Below are 18,496 nucleotides of genomic sequence, written 5' to 3' on the forward strand. Positions count from 1 at the left end.
CATAGAACCTTCGAGCCTAAGAAATGTGTGGTATCAATTCATAAGTTACTCAAGAGTAAATTTCAAAGTTTGGATGTTTCTTGATTAATTTTCTCTGTGATTACAGTTCAATATGATTGGATTTTTTTAACCCCCTTTGTGACGATGCAATATCGTATATTTTTCTAAAGGACTGCATAGCTCCAACAGTTCTATAACAGAATCATTGGCTGATGAACTAGGTTTTATGGGTTTTTTTTTTCTTTTTTACTCAATATAAATGTCCTGGTAAGAAACTCAATGGTCAAGATCTTTCCTATGGCAAATAATCATTCATATAATTTAGTCTGCCATGTTTAAGCTATTAATTAGATTGAATATAATTTCCACAAATATCTGACCTAATGCTTTCCTCTTAGGTCACTTATCTTCCCTTTTGGTAGTGAAAATAACATCACTGGTACTTCCTCCTTTGGAGGTTTCTTTTGTAGTGATATTTATTTTCTATGGTTCATTTTCATGAACTCTAATATTAACTGAATGTTGTTTTCGGCTTAACGCCAACCAATGGAGACTTATAACACTAATAAGATAATTTTTCAAAACCTATTCTGCATAACATTTGTAACACATCTCTGCACTAGATTTAAATATTTGGGCTCATTTTTTTTTTTTTTACTCACACTACATAAAAGTATCTTACACAAGTACTGTATCACCATAAGGTTCCGATTGACAAAGGTTGTACCAAAAGTTTCCCTTTGCAGTCTCTCCGTGACATTTCACATTGATACTTCTGCATTCCACCCTTTGTACCATTTATATTCAAGCTTGTCCATCTTTCTTGTTCATGATTGTTACTACGTAACTGGGGAAACCCTCTCAGTTGCATGAAGAAGTATTCAAGTTGAAGGGTTAGGTGTAACATTGTTTCGGGACAATGCTTGGTTGATTCTACCCTCTTTCAAGTCAGTCCCGAGACCAGCCTCCAGACTTTCAGATTTAGTTTTATATGCAAATTCAGAATTGCTATAAAGCTGGGTGATACAGTTGCTATTGTAAGGTGCAGACGTAAATGTCGAATATCATGAATTTTGAGATAAAAAAATTCTGAGAGAGTAGCCTTTGATCAGATTGAATTTATGAATTTGGGCTACAGTATGTAAAGTGATAATAGGGCCTGTAAGGCATGAAAATATCTGAATCTGATGAGTGTTTTTAATACTGTATCAGTGATATCATGCAAATGAAGTGGCTCTTTCCTAAATAAACATTAAATAGCAAAAAAAAATTAAAGGGGAGGGGATAGATGATGACTGAAATAAAACTTAGTAGAGATGAAGTTATTAAATACCAAAACGTTCGAGTTGGCAAATTAGGACACTTCTAGAAAAATCTAGCAGGTAACTAAGCAGACTTGCCTGGGTCTTCAACCTAAAACTAGCCTTATTGAAGAAATAGTCATTGGAAGTTAACTCAACGAAACATAATTTCCAAGACAACTATTTTTTTCCCTAGTGGAGCCCTTGGGCTTATAGCATCTTGCTTTTCCAACTAGTGTTGTAGCTTAGTAAGTAATAATAATAATAATTACAATAATGTAGTTGTACTTTAGCTAACGTAATCAAATGGAAATGATGCAGCAACTACAATGTGCTATACCACAGCATGGTAAATGGTATATTAACAAAAAAGACTGGAAGAAAACTGAAACCCATAAAAATGTGCTACAATATTCATGATAAGGAGGATAGTTTGGTAAATGGATTAGTTAACAGAATTTACTTAAAGTAAATCTCTAATGTAAAGAATTATATTATTTAAATGATGTGCAACAGGTGGGACTAATTCTATACTAAAATATGACCCAGAAATCAGAAAGGCCTTCACGATAATGGTGATTTAGTTACAGTTTGGCATCTACAACAAATGTGCTACATATCGTCATAGATTTTACTGTCTGAGGTATGATCATACAGGATATTGAGAAGGAATTTAAGTTCAAAGTTAGTGGTAGTCTTTGAAAATTGTGCTAGCTACCCTAAAACGAAAGAATATACTTTGGATTTTGTCATATGAAGAGAATACTGTACTGTATGTCTCGCAGAGATTCAGGAGTATGTAAAAGGTTGCTAAGAAAAAAAGGTACTGTAATGGGATAAATGAGCAAGAACTTCAAAACTTCAAGGAGCTTCTTAAGTAGTATAACAGGGAAGCAATGAAGTAAGAGATTCTTCTATGGAGAGATGCTATCTAAAGCGAAGGTAGACTTTTCACCAATGGATGGGTTTAGTATAAGAACAACTAAAAGGATGACGAATGAAAAGAAAAAAAGTGATGGAAATACAAAAGATGATGTAGTAAGGTACTGAGAGAAAAAATGAGCAGCTGACCCGGGTAGGCAATGCATGACAAAATAAAACAATCTTATTTGCTAATTTGATTTAATGATTTTCTTAATACTAAAAATATTACAGGTTAGTAAAAATTATGGCTTTGAAGACATCAGATGTATTCAGGGTTATATCTCCCATCTTAGCAACTAAGTCCATTTTTCATATACAAATGATCAAATACCTAACACATTCCTATATATATATATATATGTAAGCTAGTGAATGTTCTATACAGCCATTACTGAGACAGCATCACTTAAAAGGCTTTGAAATAAATATGTGATAAAATACAAAACCGGAGAAATCACAAAATCACTCTTGCATTTTATAAGTTTTTGTATGAGACGTTTGCATGGAAACCCCACTTGGAAAGAAGCACTAAATGATAATGGTCCAATTCTTTTTGGAAAGTCCACAGGAATCAACACTGATAGTTTTCTAATGCCAGTCATCTTAAGGTTATCAAAGCAACAGGTTACACTAGTTAATCGCACCGAGGGAACACTTTTGCATAATCCTGATCACACTTGAACAGTCTTTATATAAACCAAACAATTTCTAATGCCAGTCACATTGAGGTTATCAAGACCACGGGATACACTCGTTAATCGCACTGAGGGAACACTTTTGCATAATCCACATCACACTTGAACAGTCTTCATATAAACCAAACAGTTTTCAAACAAAAAAATGGATGGCTTTTACTGCAGGATTTAAATAAAGCACTCGTCACTTTTTTTAAAAAGGGCATACATTACTATATATTGGATCTGCTTTTTTAGAAAAGTTCACAAAGTCAAAGAGTTTTGGCAGATATAATTTCTTAAAAGCAATGGTCCCCATTATTTCCACATTTGTGGGGTACACTCTAAAATCCAGAAAGCAAAACCCACACAAAATTTCAAATCATACTGATTTGTCAAATCATACTAATTTGTCACTAGTGCTTTCATAAATCATGTATAATTTTCGATTCACAAAGTAAAAATCAGCACTACAGTGCTTTGATAGATCATTCAAGCTTTCAATTCACATGTTATAAATCACCACTATAAAAATATTCCAAAAGTATTGAATACATCATGTACAACTTGAAATTCACGTGAAATCAAATATAAAAGAAAAAAAATAAACAATACAATCACAATAATTCTACAATCCCTTTTCTCTCGAGCACTTCCACGGCACTGCTGTATCAAAAGCTTCCTTCACTTTGCTCTGTAAATTTGATTTTCACCACCCATTTGGAAAGGGTTTTGTGCTATCAATATCATACCTATGAACAGGAGTAATGTACTAATGGATCTGTGTACTGTACTAATGGATCTGTGTACTGTACTAATGGATCTGTTAACAAATGCATATATTCAAGTTTAATAAAATGCAGAGCAACCATGTAGCAGCATACAAAATCAACATAACCCTTAATTCTTTATTAACAACATCTTATCTTTCATCAAATCTATATTGAATTTTTAAAGTTGACAACTGCCAAATATCTCATAGCTCTTCGATACTGCAGTAAGGGAAGGCCGCACACGAGGCTCTATTTGATAAACAATAATGCAAATGTTTGTATATAAAAACAAAAACAAAAAAGGGAAAATTAAATAAAGCAGATTATAGAGAAACATGAGAGCACCTTATATTACATAATAAAAAATAACACCAAATGAATTTCACAGGAGCAGACAAATGTGATGGACATAATACGATTAGCTGTACAAACCAGGGAGAATAAACTGGCCCTGAAGGAAAGGCTACAGGTACGGAATAGTGTATTTATGTTGTGAAATCAATATCATTATCAAATAGTTGACAAGAATTAAATGAAGCAACTCAAGTAAGAGTTCATTAGAAACAAAGTAAAATTCCTGACCTCACGTAGCTGCAAATAACACTAAAAGTGAGAGAGAGAGAGAGAGAGAGAGAGAGAGAGAGAGAGAGAGAGAGAGAGAGAGAGAGAGAGAGAGAGAGAGAGAGAGAGACTTCTCATTCATAAATGTTAATATTGTACAACAAAATTTGTGCTTCGTGACTCAAATATTGCCTGTAATTTAGTTATCAATGTACAGGACTGTATAAACAAAAAGTACTGGTATCAAAAATACTTAAATTATGCTAACTTCTTTAATTAAATATTATTTCAAATGAAAAATGTAAAAAAGTCTCTACATAACACTTTGTGACAGTAAAATGACCTGTGCCCTATCTTGCCCCTCTATGAAAAACATTCAGAACTTTCTACCCATAATCAGCTGCTAGTCTGATATTAAACAGCTGTCATGTGGGACAAAATAGAATTTCATGTTCTATCAAGCTATGTCATGCCACAGGCAGCCTTTTACAGTAGTTCAATTCATTTCAATACAAAATACCACCAATCAGACAATTAGGATGTCACATACTGAGGAAAGTGTTCAAGTTAGGATACAAGAAAAAGTATGTTATCATGCATACTGTAAAATCCATGCTCATCTTCACAAGATATTTATAGTTTCATGTTTTACTTTTCTTTACAGGCTTTATCAAACTTCAAAGAACTATACTGGAAAGATTTTCAAGAACTTTGTTAATGGAAAGTGGAAACAGGTGGGAATTTAATACACAGGTCTATAGATGTACAAATCTTCATATAGTTTAAAGTTTAATCGACATAATTAATTTATATCAGGCTTAGGCCGAATAAAAGGACGTTTTAAGAAATAATTACCCAGCATATTTTAACAAGCAGCAATCTTTGGGGCTTGTTTTCATGTATCATACAATTATGAGATAAACAGCTCCAATGCTTTAATTAAAATTTGATGGTTCCTTATACAGATTGCATACAACACCTCATTATACTTGACACTGGCCAATTTAACTACCACATAATTCTTCATTTTTGATAAAGCCACTGTTAATACAGCAAATGATTTATTAAGATCACTGAGATCAAAACTAAGCTATTACAAGTTTGGCACAAAGGGTTAGACAATAATGTTGGCAATACTAAAATTGTGTTCAGTTAAATTCGGTTTGAATTAAGAAAAAAATAAAAAACTACAGGTAATCATTTACATTGATAAAATAAAAAGCGCTCATCTCAACTGGAATAAAATGTCAAAGCAAGCACTGAGACAAAAGATCAGAATCTAAGTTTGCTTTGAAATTGTCCCAACTGTCCAAAGATGTTACAAATTTCAATAATATCAATAATAGGTATTGCAGTTATCTCTATCATAGAGAAACCCCAGAAACATTATATTTGATTACAACCATAGTAATTCCTCTCCAACCTCTCAAAATACGTACTGTATAGTACTCATTTCATAAAGAACAAACAGGTCTCAAGGTCCCAGTCATCAGGCACTTGTAATTTCTTTGACTGCTTTTGTGTTGGTGGGACTTGATGTATAGTACTCTTTAATAAAATGTAATCCAGTAATAATTTTTTAATAAATGTACTCTTTCAATCAAAATTTACTGGTGTATTTTCATTTCTTTTTAACTATATACTTATGAGCAGCATTTAATTTGTAGATTTAATGTAATTAGCATCCTCTACTTGTTATGCATCTTGACTCTGTGGTCTGATTAAATTACCTGATAATGTGTCAACATTATTACATCTCCATCGGCGGCTTTAATGTATTTTTCCCGTGTGGTTGATTTTACAATAAGTACATTGCAAACAAAGATACAAAAACAGGAAAGATGTGAAGAAAAACTACCATATTAAACTGAGACTTCACAATACAGTATTCCAAAGAAGAGCCTAGTACCTATTAGTGGTTACAGTATTGTGATGCTGTTACAGACATGAAATACACATTGTACAATAAAAGCACCTAAAATTACAACTTAGAAATTATCACGACCTTTCGCAGTGAACAATTTGGAGGAGAGGACCACCAGCAGTAAAATATGTCTGAACATGAATAACCTCTGTATGAAAATGTCCAAATCAGTTAGATTAATAAAGTAATAAGCTGGTAAAAACCAGGTATGAAAATTATACAGTTCATAAATTTAAATCTAACAGCATCACATACATGAAACCACAAATCATGCAATGCCCTTTATGAACAATACTATTTTTGGTCCCGTGGTAGTAACGATGTGAATATTACTAATTGAATCCAATAGTATTGGCTTTAGATATCTTTTGGGAAGATCAAGAATAAATACTAGACTATAACACATTTCAAGGAAATAAAGGAAAACATAAGGGTGTCAAGTGTCTGTAAAATACATCAGGATGGGAAAAGGGTAGTCTGAAAGTCCCTCCAAACAAAGGTATTGATTGTACATTAATGGCAACAAAAACTTTTAAGCCCTATTACAAATAAAAAAAGAAAACTGTAGTTAAATATAATGAACTTTAACAAATCAAACAACTTTTACTTCAAAATCCATGCTACAAAATTTATAACACTTTATAATTCAATAATAATTATAAAATAAGTGTATGATCAACCAAAAATGAGTTCTGTAAAAAAGAAAAAAAAAATACACAAATAGTAATTTCACATATCTTAAAATAACATTCACTGTTTAAATTTAGCTATAAATTCACATATATGTTATTAATGAACATTTTAGTAATCATAGTTTCTAAAATACCTTTAGTCAATTCCTTTTGAGGTTTCCCCGAGACAATGCATTTTCCGTACAGAACTAAGGCGAATAAGAATAAGAATCATATAAAAACAATAATTGCAAATCAGAACTTAGGATGCTTATCCGTGAAAGAAAGAGGTAAATTTTCTATCAGACTAAACTTTGGTGGCTGTTTGGCAGCTGATATACTTTCAATAAAATATTATCTTTATGATCTTTTGACTCCACAAGTACATTTAAGAAATTTTTTCTCTACTATTTCCCATTACAAAGAACATGAACCTTTCCAACTTTGAATTACAAATCTCTTACTCATCATTGTTGGTGGTAAGTAACTGAGAGGAACTTGAGAGTTTGGGTAAAATATATAAGCTACCTGTCTACAAAATCTGTAGCATGTGTTTTAACCAATGAAAGGCTTTAAAATAAATAAAATTATAATTAAGAACTTCATGAAGACAACAACACTGGCAAACTAACTTTTGGAACAATACTTTTTTCAGGGTGTTTCATAAACTGCCATCTCAAGAAAGTAAATGCAGAGGGGAACATAAGGTAAGTGTAATGATGAATTAAGAACTCAGTACTATAGCTCAGCTATAAATTTTGTGATGATATCTATCATGGGGCCTGCAGCATGCCATAAGCTTCAACATTCAAATCAATAACCCAATACGATCTTTATAAAATTCTTATAAAAAAAAAAAATTATGCACATAAAGATGAAAAAGAAACTTGAGAAAACTGAATTTTCATTCTTATTAAACAGAGAGCAAAAGTATATCATTAACTGTTACAAACAACTAAGCCATTATCTGCTCCTGAGATTAGTGTTGCCAACATCAGTGCAGAACTGCTCCCTATAAAACCATTCACTAGGGTAAAGTATGACACTTTCACCATTTGTCATCACTTCCTTATGACAAAGGCAAATAATGAAGACATCATTCATATTTACAAATACAAGATCATGCTGTTTGAATAATTGTAATAAAAGGTTGGTAAACCATTCATCTGGAGCATTTCCCAACACAACATACACAACTGAGAAAAAACATGTAAAAGAAAAAAAAAAAAAAAAAACTTCTGGTAACATGAATGTACTATTTGTATACTATTCTGTATCAGCACAAATATGGCAAATCGGTAGAACAGTATTACTATTAAGAGAACAGAACTTTGATTTTCAGTGCAAGCTGTTTCCTAAATACATACTGTCATGGGGTTTTAGTTTCCTTACCTTACAAGGCAAAAACAATCAAAGTTTTCTTATATACCTTGTATGACATAAACATGTTCTATGTAAGTGATGTTAGTACTGTCATTGTTTCTTCGTACCACCAGCCAACGTAGCATTCAATACCAAGTATCTTTTTCCATCAGCATAATTTCCTAACTAGTAAGAACACCTCCCAGCCTGCTGAGCTTGCTCTGTGACATTCGGTATTTAAAAATAGACTATGAGACTACACACAACTTATTTACAAGTTACCTTAAGATCTACTACTACTAAAAACTTATCAGCAAATACCAAATTTTAGCTTATCAAAACTGTACCATAAAAAACCTTTACACTTTCATTATTTCTGGAAACAAAAATTCTGAGAGAAACGAATAGACTCATGAAATATTGGATGTTCCATACAATTCCCCCATTCTCTGATAATAAAAACATTATCCCTGAAGATCATTGGGGGGGGGGGTAAATCTCATTTTAAAAATAATAATTACCTTTGCAAAAATATGTTGAACAATCACTTGAATTGTGCGAATCCTCTTTGCATCTAAAATAATACTGCGTGGGTACTTTAAAATCATTCACCAAGTGCAACAGGTGCTTTTCACTTTAACAAGATTAAAATAAAACAACAATTTCTCATTAAAACTGTACATATAAAATTCATACAATAATATCATACAATATATTTTTGCAAAAATTTTGCCTTCACATTAAATATAAAAAATTTTTTTTTTACAGCAATAATCAAAAGTAAACAATGGTATGCATTGAGATAACTAAAAAAAAAAAAACAAGTGATAATGTCACATGACAAAACACAAGACTCATAGCAGAAGTTTAATTCTTCTTTAGGTGATTTCATAACCTCAGGAGGATCACACGACTGTTACTGTGACTCTTCTAAATTAACGACCATCACACCTAAGCCACCGGCAAGCACATCAAAGAAAGATTTACTGGTAGTTCCCATGGGATATCCATACTCCCTTAATATATACAAATATTTGTGAAAATTACAAGAAATATCTAGCAAACGTTACCCTGGAGATGCGAAGTAGTCAGACATGAATGCACTTGCAAAGAATTCTTTTTCTTCTACTATGAATTTTGTATTTGCCATGAAATGTATATATAAGATCTCAGATATGAATACAAAATAATGAAATGCATAAGGTCAAATACATAGATAGCCTGGTAACTGCAATAATGGCAATATCTAACATACAAGTCTTAGTTCCATAGCTTCTTTTTTATTACTACAAGAAACACATGCATTATATTAAATGAGTACTGAAATGTTCTCTCCTGATGTCGAACACCTGGATAATTTCATATTATATCCTATGGAGGTGAGAGCAAAGATCACATAACTACATTAAGGTATTCAAACCCAGTGTTTATTTACGTTTACTTCATGTACCTTACTTGTGTATATTCTTGAAAATATTTTGCGATTTAAGCATGGCATTTTTTTTTTTCGGGTTAAAATGTCTGCCTTTTTTGTGTTTATGATGGTGACTTCTAAATCACAAGTTTTCTGTGTTCATCTGTTATTAACAAGGTGATGCGCCACTTACGGACTTCTAACAGGATTCAAAAGTCACGACAGCCATAATTGGCTAGACTCCACTGTAGCGCAAGAACAGAAAAAAAAACCCTGTGACACAAAGCAGTTGTCTTTGGTAGTACTGAATTACACAAGGGTAACAGTAAGACAACGCTAAACTACTCTTTCATCTTATACAGAAGGAGGGAACAAGACAAACATAAATGTTGTTTTGGATTTCAGTATTTCTTGTTTTGATCATCTACGACCGTTTAAAGAAATTTCTACCCTAATATATCTACATTACTTTCATCATACTTATTCACCTCCTCTCTTGCAGCCAAAACAATTGGGTTATGATAATGGTAAGCAGGAAAAGGGGAGACATAACTATTGATTAGCAATTTCTTATTATGGGCAGTGATTTCTTTTGAACTGTTGGTTAACTTGTCAGAAGAGAGTGCATTTATCTGATCAGTTTGTTGGCGATTCATAATATTAGGGTCAACAGGTATACCTCTGATACCTACAGCATTCATAGCTAGCTGTCCATTGGCATGATTTCTAACACCCATTAAATTGGTTGCAAGCACTTCACTGCCATGGTGTCGAGAAGCCAAGGAATTAACAGTTGCCAAGTATCCGCTGGTCTGTGTTCTTACATCAACTACTTGGGACCGAGAATTTATCGAGACATTTGGTAGTAATTGATTTGTCTGAGTTCTGCCAGCCATAGTGTTAACAGGTTCACCTGCCTGTGATCTAACAACCAGAGAGGTAGGTACATGGTCGTTTGGCAATGTTCTACCAACCATACTGTTAGCTCCAATCTGATCATTTGCTTGACTTCTAACAGGTAAGCTGCTTCCAATGATTTGCTCACCTACCTGAGTATTAACACCAATGGTACTGTTGCTTACCTGCTTTCCAGAACGATTTCGGTTTGGCTCATCCATTTTACTATGAACCCCTAATTCATCGGATTCATTTTTTATCCCAGGCCGTGGTTCCTCCTTGACATAATAAGGAGAGGACTTATTGTATTCCATATCAGGAGAATTCCTGTGCAATGAATTTCCATCACTGAAATGACCTGACACACATTCAGCTACTTGAGCACTGGACAAATAGCTACCATTTCCTGTTGGTCCAGCATGAACTCCCATGTGCTTTTTTAAATGAACATTTTGGGTAAATCTCTTCTGACAAATGCTACACTGAAAAGGTCTGTCTCCAGAGTGTACAGACATGTGTGTTTTTAAGTTACCGTTCCGAGTAAAATCTTTGCTGCAGACATTACACCTGTAGAGTTTAATTTCTGATGGCAACAAAACTGAATCATGTGCAATATATACTTCAGGAATATCATTTGTGCCCTTCGTTTCATCCGTGTTGTTTTTCTTATCATACATTGCATGCACCACCATGTGGGATTTCAAGTTGGCTTTTTGAGTAAAGGATACGCCACACACTCCACACTTAAAAGGTCTAAGCCCTGAATGGATTCTGAGATGACGATCTAAATTCCCTCTCTGGGTGAACTCTTTATCACAAACACTGCATTTGAACTGTTTTATACCTGAATGCACTGCTAGGTGAGTGTGAAGGTGTACCTTTTGGGTAAAACCTTTACCACACTGGGTACATCCGTAAGGTTTCTCCCCTGAGTGCACCATCATGTGGGTTTTGAGGTGTCCTCTTTGTATGAATGATTTACCACACTGGGTACAAATGAAAGGCTTCTCTCTACAGTGCACCGATACGTGAGTGTCCAAGTGAGCCTTCTGGGTGAATTCCTTCTTGCAAACTAAACACGTGAAAGGATTCTCAAGGGCATGGACTAATGCATGCACAGTCAATAAATCCTTCAAAGGAAACTCCTCTCCACAGAGAGCACAGGCATGAATTTTCTGGTCAATGTGCAATCCCATGTGGGTCTTTAAATGAACTTTCTGAATGAAACCTTTACCACATATTTCACAAGCAAATGGTTTCTCTCCGGAATGCTGCATTAGATGTGTCTTCAGATGAACCTTTTGGGTGAATCCTCGATGACACTCAGGGCAGCTAAAAGGTTTGTTGTCACTAGTAGTTGTGGCTGGGGCTGGAATTGAGGTGGTTGGTATACCTGGAATAACTGTTGAAATTCCACTTAAGTCAGCATGGAACATCATATCAGCTTACTCAATTTGAAGAAAAGCCTCTACACATCTAACACAGTAGCATAGGCAATATGCAACTGCTAACATGGTACTTGTATGTGTTTGACATATTGAAAGTGTAAGGGAAATTAACACAAATTCTATGCACAGCAAAATTATGTGAAAATTTACACATTTGACAGGTCCTAAGAAAAAAACTTGAAGATATCGGCACACTCATATTTCTATCTTTTCCTAGAACTAATGCAGCATTAATAAATCTAATACTAAATGGGATATTTTGCTATTAACAAAACTACACAGAACTTTTCATCTGAAAACTGGTACACATTCCATCAACTTCTTTTTTCTCCTTTTAATCTCTTTCCAATTACAGGAAATAGTTAGTTGAAAAAAAGTAATAAGTTCAACTACACACAGGCATACATAAAGGAATAAAAGTTTTACAATTACATTACCAATAAACTTTATAGTTTCTTTTGAAATGCAAAAAAATGTAGCAAAATAAGTGCTATAGATCTCTGTTGCTTATTACCTATAAATTATACAGTTCATCTGTGTAAATTCCTGAGGTAGTGAGAGCAATGAAAGCTCAGTATCTCTTCAAGCTTTAAAAAAGAAACACTTCAAGAGGAAAATGTGCGAAGAGTTACAGACAGCAACTCCTTGAAAGATGTCATCTTGGTACTAAGAGGTTTTTGCTTGATAGCTGGACAGTCTTTTTCTTACATCGTTCTTGTATGCAGTAAAATTGCAACAGTAGCTGCATTTAAATGCCATTTATCTGTGGAAAAAATAGGAAACTATAACAATATGAGCACAAATCTAAACAGCTTACTTAATAATTCAATCTATGCTAAATAAATTAAGAAACTTAACATGAAGTATTTCATGCTAAATGACTTTGTATCCTATTTATAATTTCAAACAGGTTTCTTTTGTGTATTTTTTTTTTGTGACCTAAATAAGCTTATCAAAGCAGTGGCTGGCAGAAAGACAACCCATGTAAGATCAGAGAAGTCTCTATGAGATACTGTTTTGGAGGGGCCAGCTCCCTTACAAGTTCTGTCTAATAACTTGCACTTCTTACGGGAAGAAAATGCCAAGGATGAAGAGGAGGTGATGGTTAAGGAAGATACAGAGACAAATTCATTTCTTATACTTCCTCCTACCTTCACACTCTTGTACTCCATTCTCATGGCTTGCTGTGTTAGACCAAGCACTTCCTATAGATGAAACAGTGTTAGCTGAAACATGACAAATTTGAAGTCATTTGTATTATTCCTAACTTTACAACCTGAGTTCTTCACATAGGAAAAGATAACAGTGTAAGCTGCAACATCACTATAAAACTTTCAACGTAGTGTCAAGACCTGTAACGAGGTTGTTACCAGTGGGTAGTGGGGAAGCACTGGCCAGCCTACTATAACTCACAAGAACCCCACTTTGATTGTTACCAGTAGGTAGAGGGGAAGCACTGGCCCCTACTATGACTAACAACAACTCGTCTTTGATTGTTACCAGTGGGTAGAGGGGAAGCACTGATCAATCTACTATGACTCACAACTACTCCACTTTGATTGTTACCAGTGGGTAGAGGGGAAGCACTGTCCCCCTACTATAACTCACAACAACTCCACTTTGATTTTTACCAGTGGGCAAAGGGGAAGCACTACCCCCTTACTATAACTCACAGCAACTCCACTTTGATTATTACCAGTGGGTAAAAGGGAAGCACTGGCCCCCCTACTATAACTCACAACAACTCCACTTTGATTATTACCAGTGGGTAGAGGGGAAGCACTGTCCCCCTACTATAACTCACAACAACTTCACTTTGATTGTTACCGGTGGGTAAAAGGGAACCCCCTACTATAATTCACAACAACTCCACTTTGATTGTTACCAGTGGGTAGAGGGGAAGCACTGTCCCCCTACTATAACTCACAACAACTCCACTTTGATTTTTACCAGTGGGCAAAGGGGAAGCACTACCCCCTTACTATAACTCACAGCAACTCCACTTTGATTATTACCAGTGGGTAAAAGGGAAGCACTGTCCCCCTACTATAACTCACAACAACTTCACTTTGATTATTATCAGTGGGTAGAGGGGAAGCACTGGCCAACCTACTATACCTCACAACTACTCCACTTTGATTATTATCAGTGGGTAGAGGGGAAGCACTGGCCAACCTACTATACCTCACAACTACTCCACTTTGATTATTATCAGTGGGTAGAGGGGACGCATTGGCCAACCTACTGTAACTCACAACTACTCCACTTTGATTGCTGACGGAACTTACGGGAGTAGGTGACAGTGATGGCAGGCGACATTGTTGTAAAGAACTCTGGTTTGTATGGTTAGAAAAATACAAATACAGTACTTCAAAATTTGTCATTTGTTCCTAACCAAATACAAACCCTAATTCTTAACATAGACTCGCACTTAGGAGGGCGGAAGTCAGCTTTTCAACTGGCTGGAACTTTTTACCTGGATCTCTCCATCGATGCATGATAATAAGTGAGATGAACATCCTGACACTAACAGGCCAGTGGCTTGACATTACCAGCAGGTTGAAGGCCCATACAAAGGTGGAAAGTGAGTAAGAACACTATTCTGACTCTGTCTTGGCTAAATATAAGCAATAAGTTTGGAAATACACAAACTGTGGTTTACCAAGACACATAACTCCCCTTGTGAGAAGAATAGGGATATTTCAAGTAATATCAATAGAGATAATAGCTACATGTTACTTGGTGCTTACCTGTAGTCGAAAAGTTCCAACTAACAGGGAGTCGGATGCTGTACCCCAAGGGAGGGGAAGATGAAGAAAACGAGAGACACCAGTCATTCTTTACATTCACCCAAGACTAAAATCGCCATTTCCATCCTCGAACAACTGTTAATAGTCCTGTGAGGGAGTTATAGCAGCTATACAACTTGCTGAGCAAACTCATCTAGGGACCTGTGTGCACCATCTTGCAGGTTGGGCTGTGAAGGTAGTTTCGCACCTACAAAAGCCTGTAGTACCTGCATTACAGAAAGGTTCTTTCTGAAGGCCATGGATGTAATTACATCCCTGACATCATGAGCTCTAGGTCATATCCTTCCTTGTTGAGAAGGGGGAAGGATTAATGGCTCAGTCAATGACTTGCATAATCCAGAAGAGATAGTGTTAATGTTCACCTTCCTCTTTACCCTTCCAGTACTGACAAACAGGAGTTTTGTGGGGTGGGGAAGGGGAGCTCAACACGTACGGTTAGGATAGCACGTCAGGGCTCTCACAGGCCACCAAAAAACAGATGATCAGGATCATTATTTACTTCCCGAAGACTCGAAATATGAAAGGAAGAAAACCATTGGATTTCGAGTTTGCTACCAACTAAGGGATGAGCTTGAAAGAAACTTGCTTCCATCCATCCCCTTGGATAGGCTATGTCATAGGAGAGACCATGCAGCTCGCTGACCCTCTTAGCAGAGGCCAGGGCCAGCAGAAAGACCCTCTAAGCAGAGGCCAGGGACCGCAGAAAGACCATCTTAAGAGTTAAATCTCAACCAGAAGCTTTATTTACTGGCCCGTAAAGGATCATAGAACTTCAATGACGATCCAAGGAAGCGGTCTCCCTCCTAAATGGGGGGCAAGTTTGTTCAAAGCTCCATATGAGTAATGTATGGAATTTTCTGCCGAAGAGGAAATGACTACTCCTTTCATTCTATAGACCTGGCTCAATGCTGTAGGGATCCAACTGTCCTGTGAAACATCTCCAACTGAGGTTGACGCAACAAAGGAGGCAATGCCCTCTGAACCCCTGGTAGTAGGTAGTAGGCTGGCCAGGGCACCAGCCGCCCGTTGAGATACTACCACTAGAGAGGTATTGGATCCTTTGACTGGCCAGACAGTAATGCATTGGATCCCTCTCTCTGGTCACGGCTTATTTTTTCTTTGCCTACACTTACACAGAATAGTCTGGCCTATTCTTTACATATTCTCGTCTTTCCTCATACACCTGACAACAATGAGATACTTACCACTTCTTCACCCAAGGGGTTAATTACTGTACTGCAATTTGTTCAGTGTACTTTCCTCTTGGTAAGGGTAGAAGAGACTCTTTAGCTATGGTAAGCAGCTCTTCTAGGAGAAGGACACTCCAAAATTAAACCATTGTTCTCTAGCCTTGGGTAGTGCCATAGCCTCTGTACCATGGTCTTCCACTGTCTGGGGTTCGAGTTCTCTTGCTTGAGGGTACACTCAGGCACACTATTCTATCTTATTATTCTTTTTTTCTTCCTCTTTTTTTTTTTTTTTTTGAAATTGTGTGTTGGGCAGGCTTAATAGAAGGGCCATGGATGCCTGGTGGTTTATCAAGAGGTTGTCTTTTCCTTTTTCTGACACTTTTTTTTCTCAAAACCATCCTTACTGTCCTCCCTTCAGTTGAAGTGGCTATCCTGGAGGGTATTTAGCCTTGCATGGTGTATCGGCTCCTCCATGTTGACCAGTTTTTCCGACTTTTTACAATAGTCTATGGGTATCATCAATCACTTTATTCATAATTCTGTACATATTGTTTTTGTTATAATTCTTGTTAATCTAGTTTTTGAGTATGATGTCTCTTTTTTATTTCTATTAATTCTTATGCTGGTGGAGACATTGAGCGAAATCCGGGACCAGTAAGTCGTAGATTTCGTCAATGTCGTCTTCTGTATTGCAATATACGCGGTCTTCATGAAAATATCCAAGACCTTACAGTTGCGTCCAGACAGTATGATATTCTTTTGTGCTCAGAAACTTTGGTTTCTAATATGAGGCACTCATCTAAGCTCCTTATAACTGGTTTTAAGAAGCCAATAATGTTGAAATGTGATGCAATCCCTAGGGCCAGGGGAATGGCGGTGTATATTAGGACCGAGTACCCTGCTTCTCATAAGTCCTACTATCAATGTGGATGTCATGAGATTCAGGTAATAAAAGTTTGTGGCAGGCATAACAACTTTTATTTGTGTTCGATCTACCGGAATCCAGACATAGATGATTCTATCTTCGATTGTCTCCTTAACATTATGGCTAAGATACAAGAAAATGATAGAAAGGCTTCTTTTGTCTTTGTTGGTGATTTTAATGCTCACCATAGGGAGTGGTTAAGTTCTATCTCTCCTACCGATCGCCATGGCTTAAGAGCTTTAGACTTTGCCTCTGAATCAGGCTGTGAGCAAATCATAAATGAAGCTACTCACAGGTCTGGTAATTGCTTGGACCTCGTATACACTGACTCCCCTGGCGTTATAACTAGTAAGGTTGGTTCTCCAGTCGGGACATCTGATCATGCCTTGATTTCATTATTGGTGAAGACTGAGCAGCCTGTCCCTGATATATCATATTCTTGTAAAATTTATATGAAATCCCAAGCAGACTGAAATGGGATTTTGCATGATCTTTTGTGCTTGAATTGGTCACAATTATATAATAGTGTAGATCCTGTTGTCCCTTTGAATGAGAATCTAGTCAACATAATTGATAGGCGTATCCCTTCTCGTGTGTTAAGGTACCAAGTGAAGGACAAACCATGGTTCAATGATGATTGTAGACATGCTTATTTGGAGAAGCAGGAGGCCTATCACCTTTGGAAGGGTAACAGATCAGATTTGACCTGGAACAACTATGCTCAGCTTCGAGCTTTTGCTCAGAGAGTTTATGCCTCAACTGAAAAGGAGTACAATTTAACCATAAAAGAAACACTTTCTGGTACAACTCAGGAACATAAATGGTGGTCTACCCTTAAATCTGCACTCTTTGGTGTAGATCCAACAGTTCCTCCTTTACTTAAACCAGATGGCTCAGTCACTCACTGTCCAAAGGAAAAAGCAACCCTTTTGGCTGATGTTTTTGACACTAAACAGAGTAATAAAAACTTGAACTTCCTCATTCCTGTTTTCCTGAGGCTAAACTAACTAGTTTAGCTTTTCGATCTCGTGAGATTAAAGCTTTGTTGGTGGACCTTGATGCTTATGGAGGTGTAGACCCAAATGGTATTTTTCCTTTGTTTTTTATAAAGACAGCAGATTTCTTAGCTCCAAAGTTATCTGTTATTTTGCGCAAGTTAGCAAGAAAAGGAGCTTTTAGCACTTGTTGGAGAATTGGTAATGTTACTCCTCTATGTAAATGTGTTTATGGTAGCTCAAGTCCCACTGATTACCGCCCAATTTCCATAACTCCCATATTATCTAAAGTTTTTGAACGTCTTAATAGGTTTGCTGAAGGTAATCATCTACTCCCTAGTTTGCAATTTGGTTTTCGTAAAGCCTTGGAGCATGTGATGCCCTTCTTACAATCTCCAATGCTGTACAGAAATCCCTTGATTGTGGTCGGGAAGTTCGTATGATTGGCCTTGATTTTAGTGCTGCCTTTGACCGTGTTAATCATGAGGCCCTTGTTTTCAAACTGAAACAGTTGGGAGTGGGTGGGTCGTTTCTTAGCATTATTATTGATTTTTTTAAGTAATAGATCTCAAAGAGTTGTTGTTGATGGGCACCATAGTGATTATAGGAATGTGATATCCGGTGTTC

At 36.0% G+C, this 18,496-nt stretch overlaps 1 protein-coding gene across 3 annotated transcripts in view; it reads right to left on the reverse strand.

The window, feature by feature from the left end:
• Nucleotides 1–2,406: 2,406 nt before the first annotated feature.
• The window catches only part of LOC137641670 (zinc finger protein ZFP2-like), a 38,276-nt gene continuing 22,186 nt past the window's right edge, over nucleotides 2,407–18,496 (reverse strand). Inside the window, exons 2-3 of one of the 3 annotated variants that reach the window (XM_068374449.1) lie at nucleotides 12,464–12,712; nucleotides 2,407–11,903 (exon numbers count right to left, since the gene is read on the reverse strand). In XM_068374449.1, coding sequence (XP_068230550.1) covers nucleotides 10,051–11,778 — 1,728 coding nt within the window. In that variant the 5' untranslated portion in view covers nucleotides 11,779–11,903; nucleotides 12,464–12,712 and the 3' untranslated portion in view covers nucleotides 2,407–10,050. Of the gene's footprint in view, nucleotides 12,732–18,496 lie in introns of all 3 variants that reach the window. The other 2 variants (XM_068374447.1, XM_068374448.1) reach the window with 2 other exon arrangements.

This window comes from Palaemon carinicauda, chromosome 5 (assembly GCF_036898095.1).
Source record: "Palaemon carinicauda isolate YSFRI2023 chromosome 5, ASM3689809v2, whole genome shotgun sequence".
NCBI classification, from domain to species: domain Eukaryota; kingdom Metazoa; phylum Arthropoda; class Malacostraca; order Decapoda; family Palaemonidae; genus Palaemon; species Palaemon carinicauda.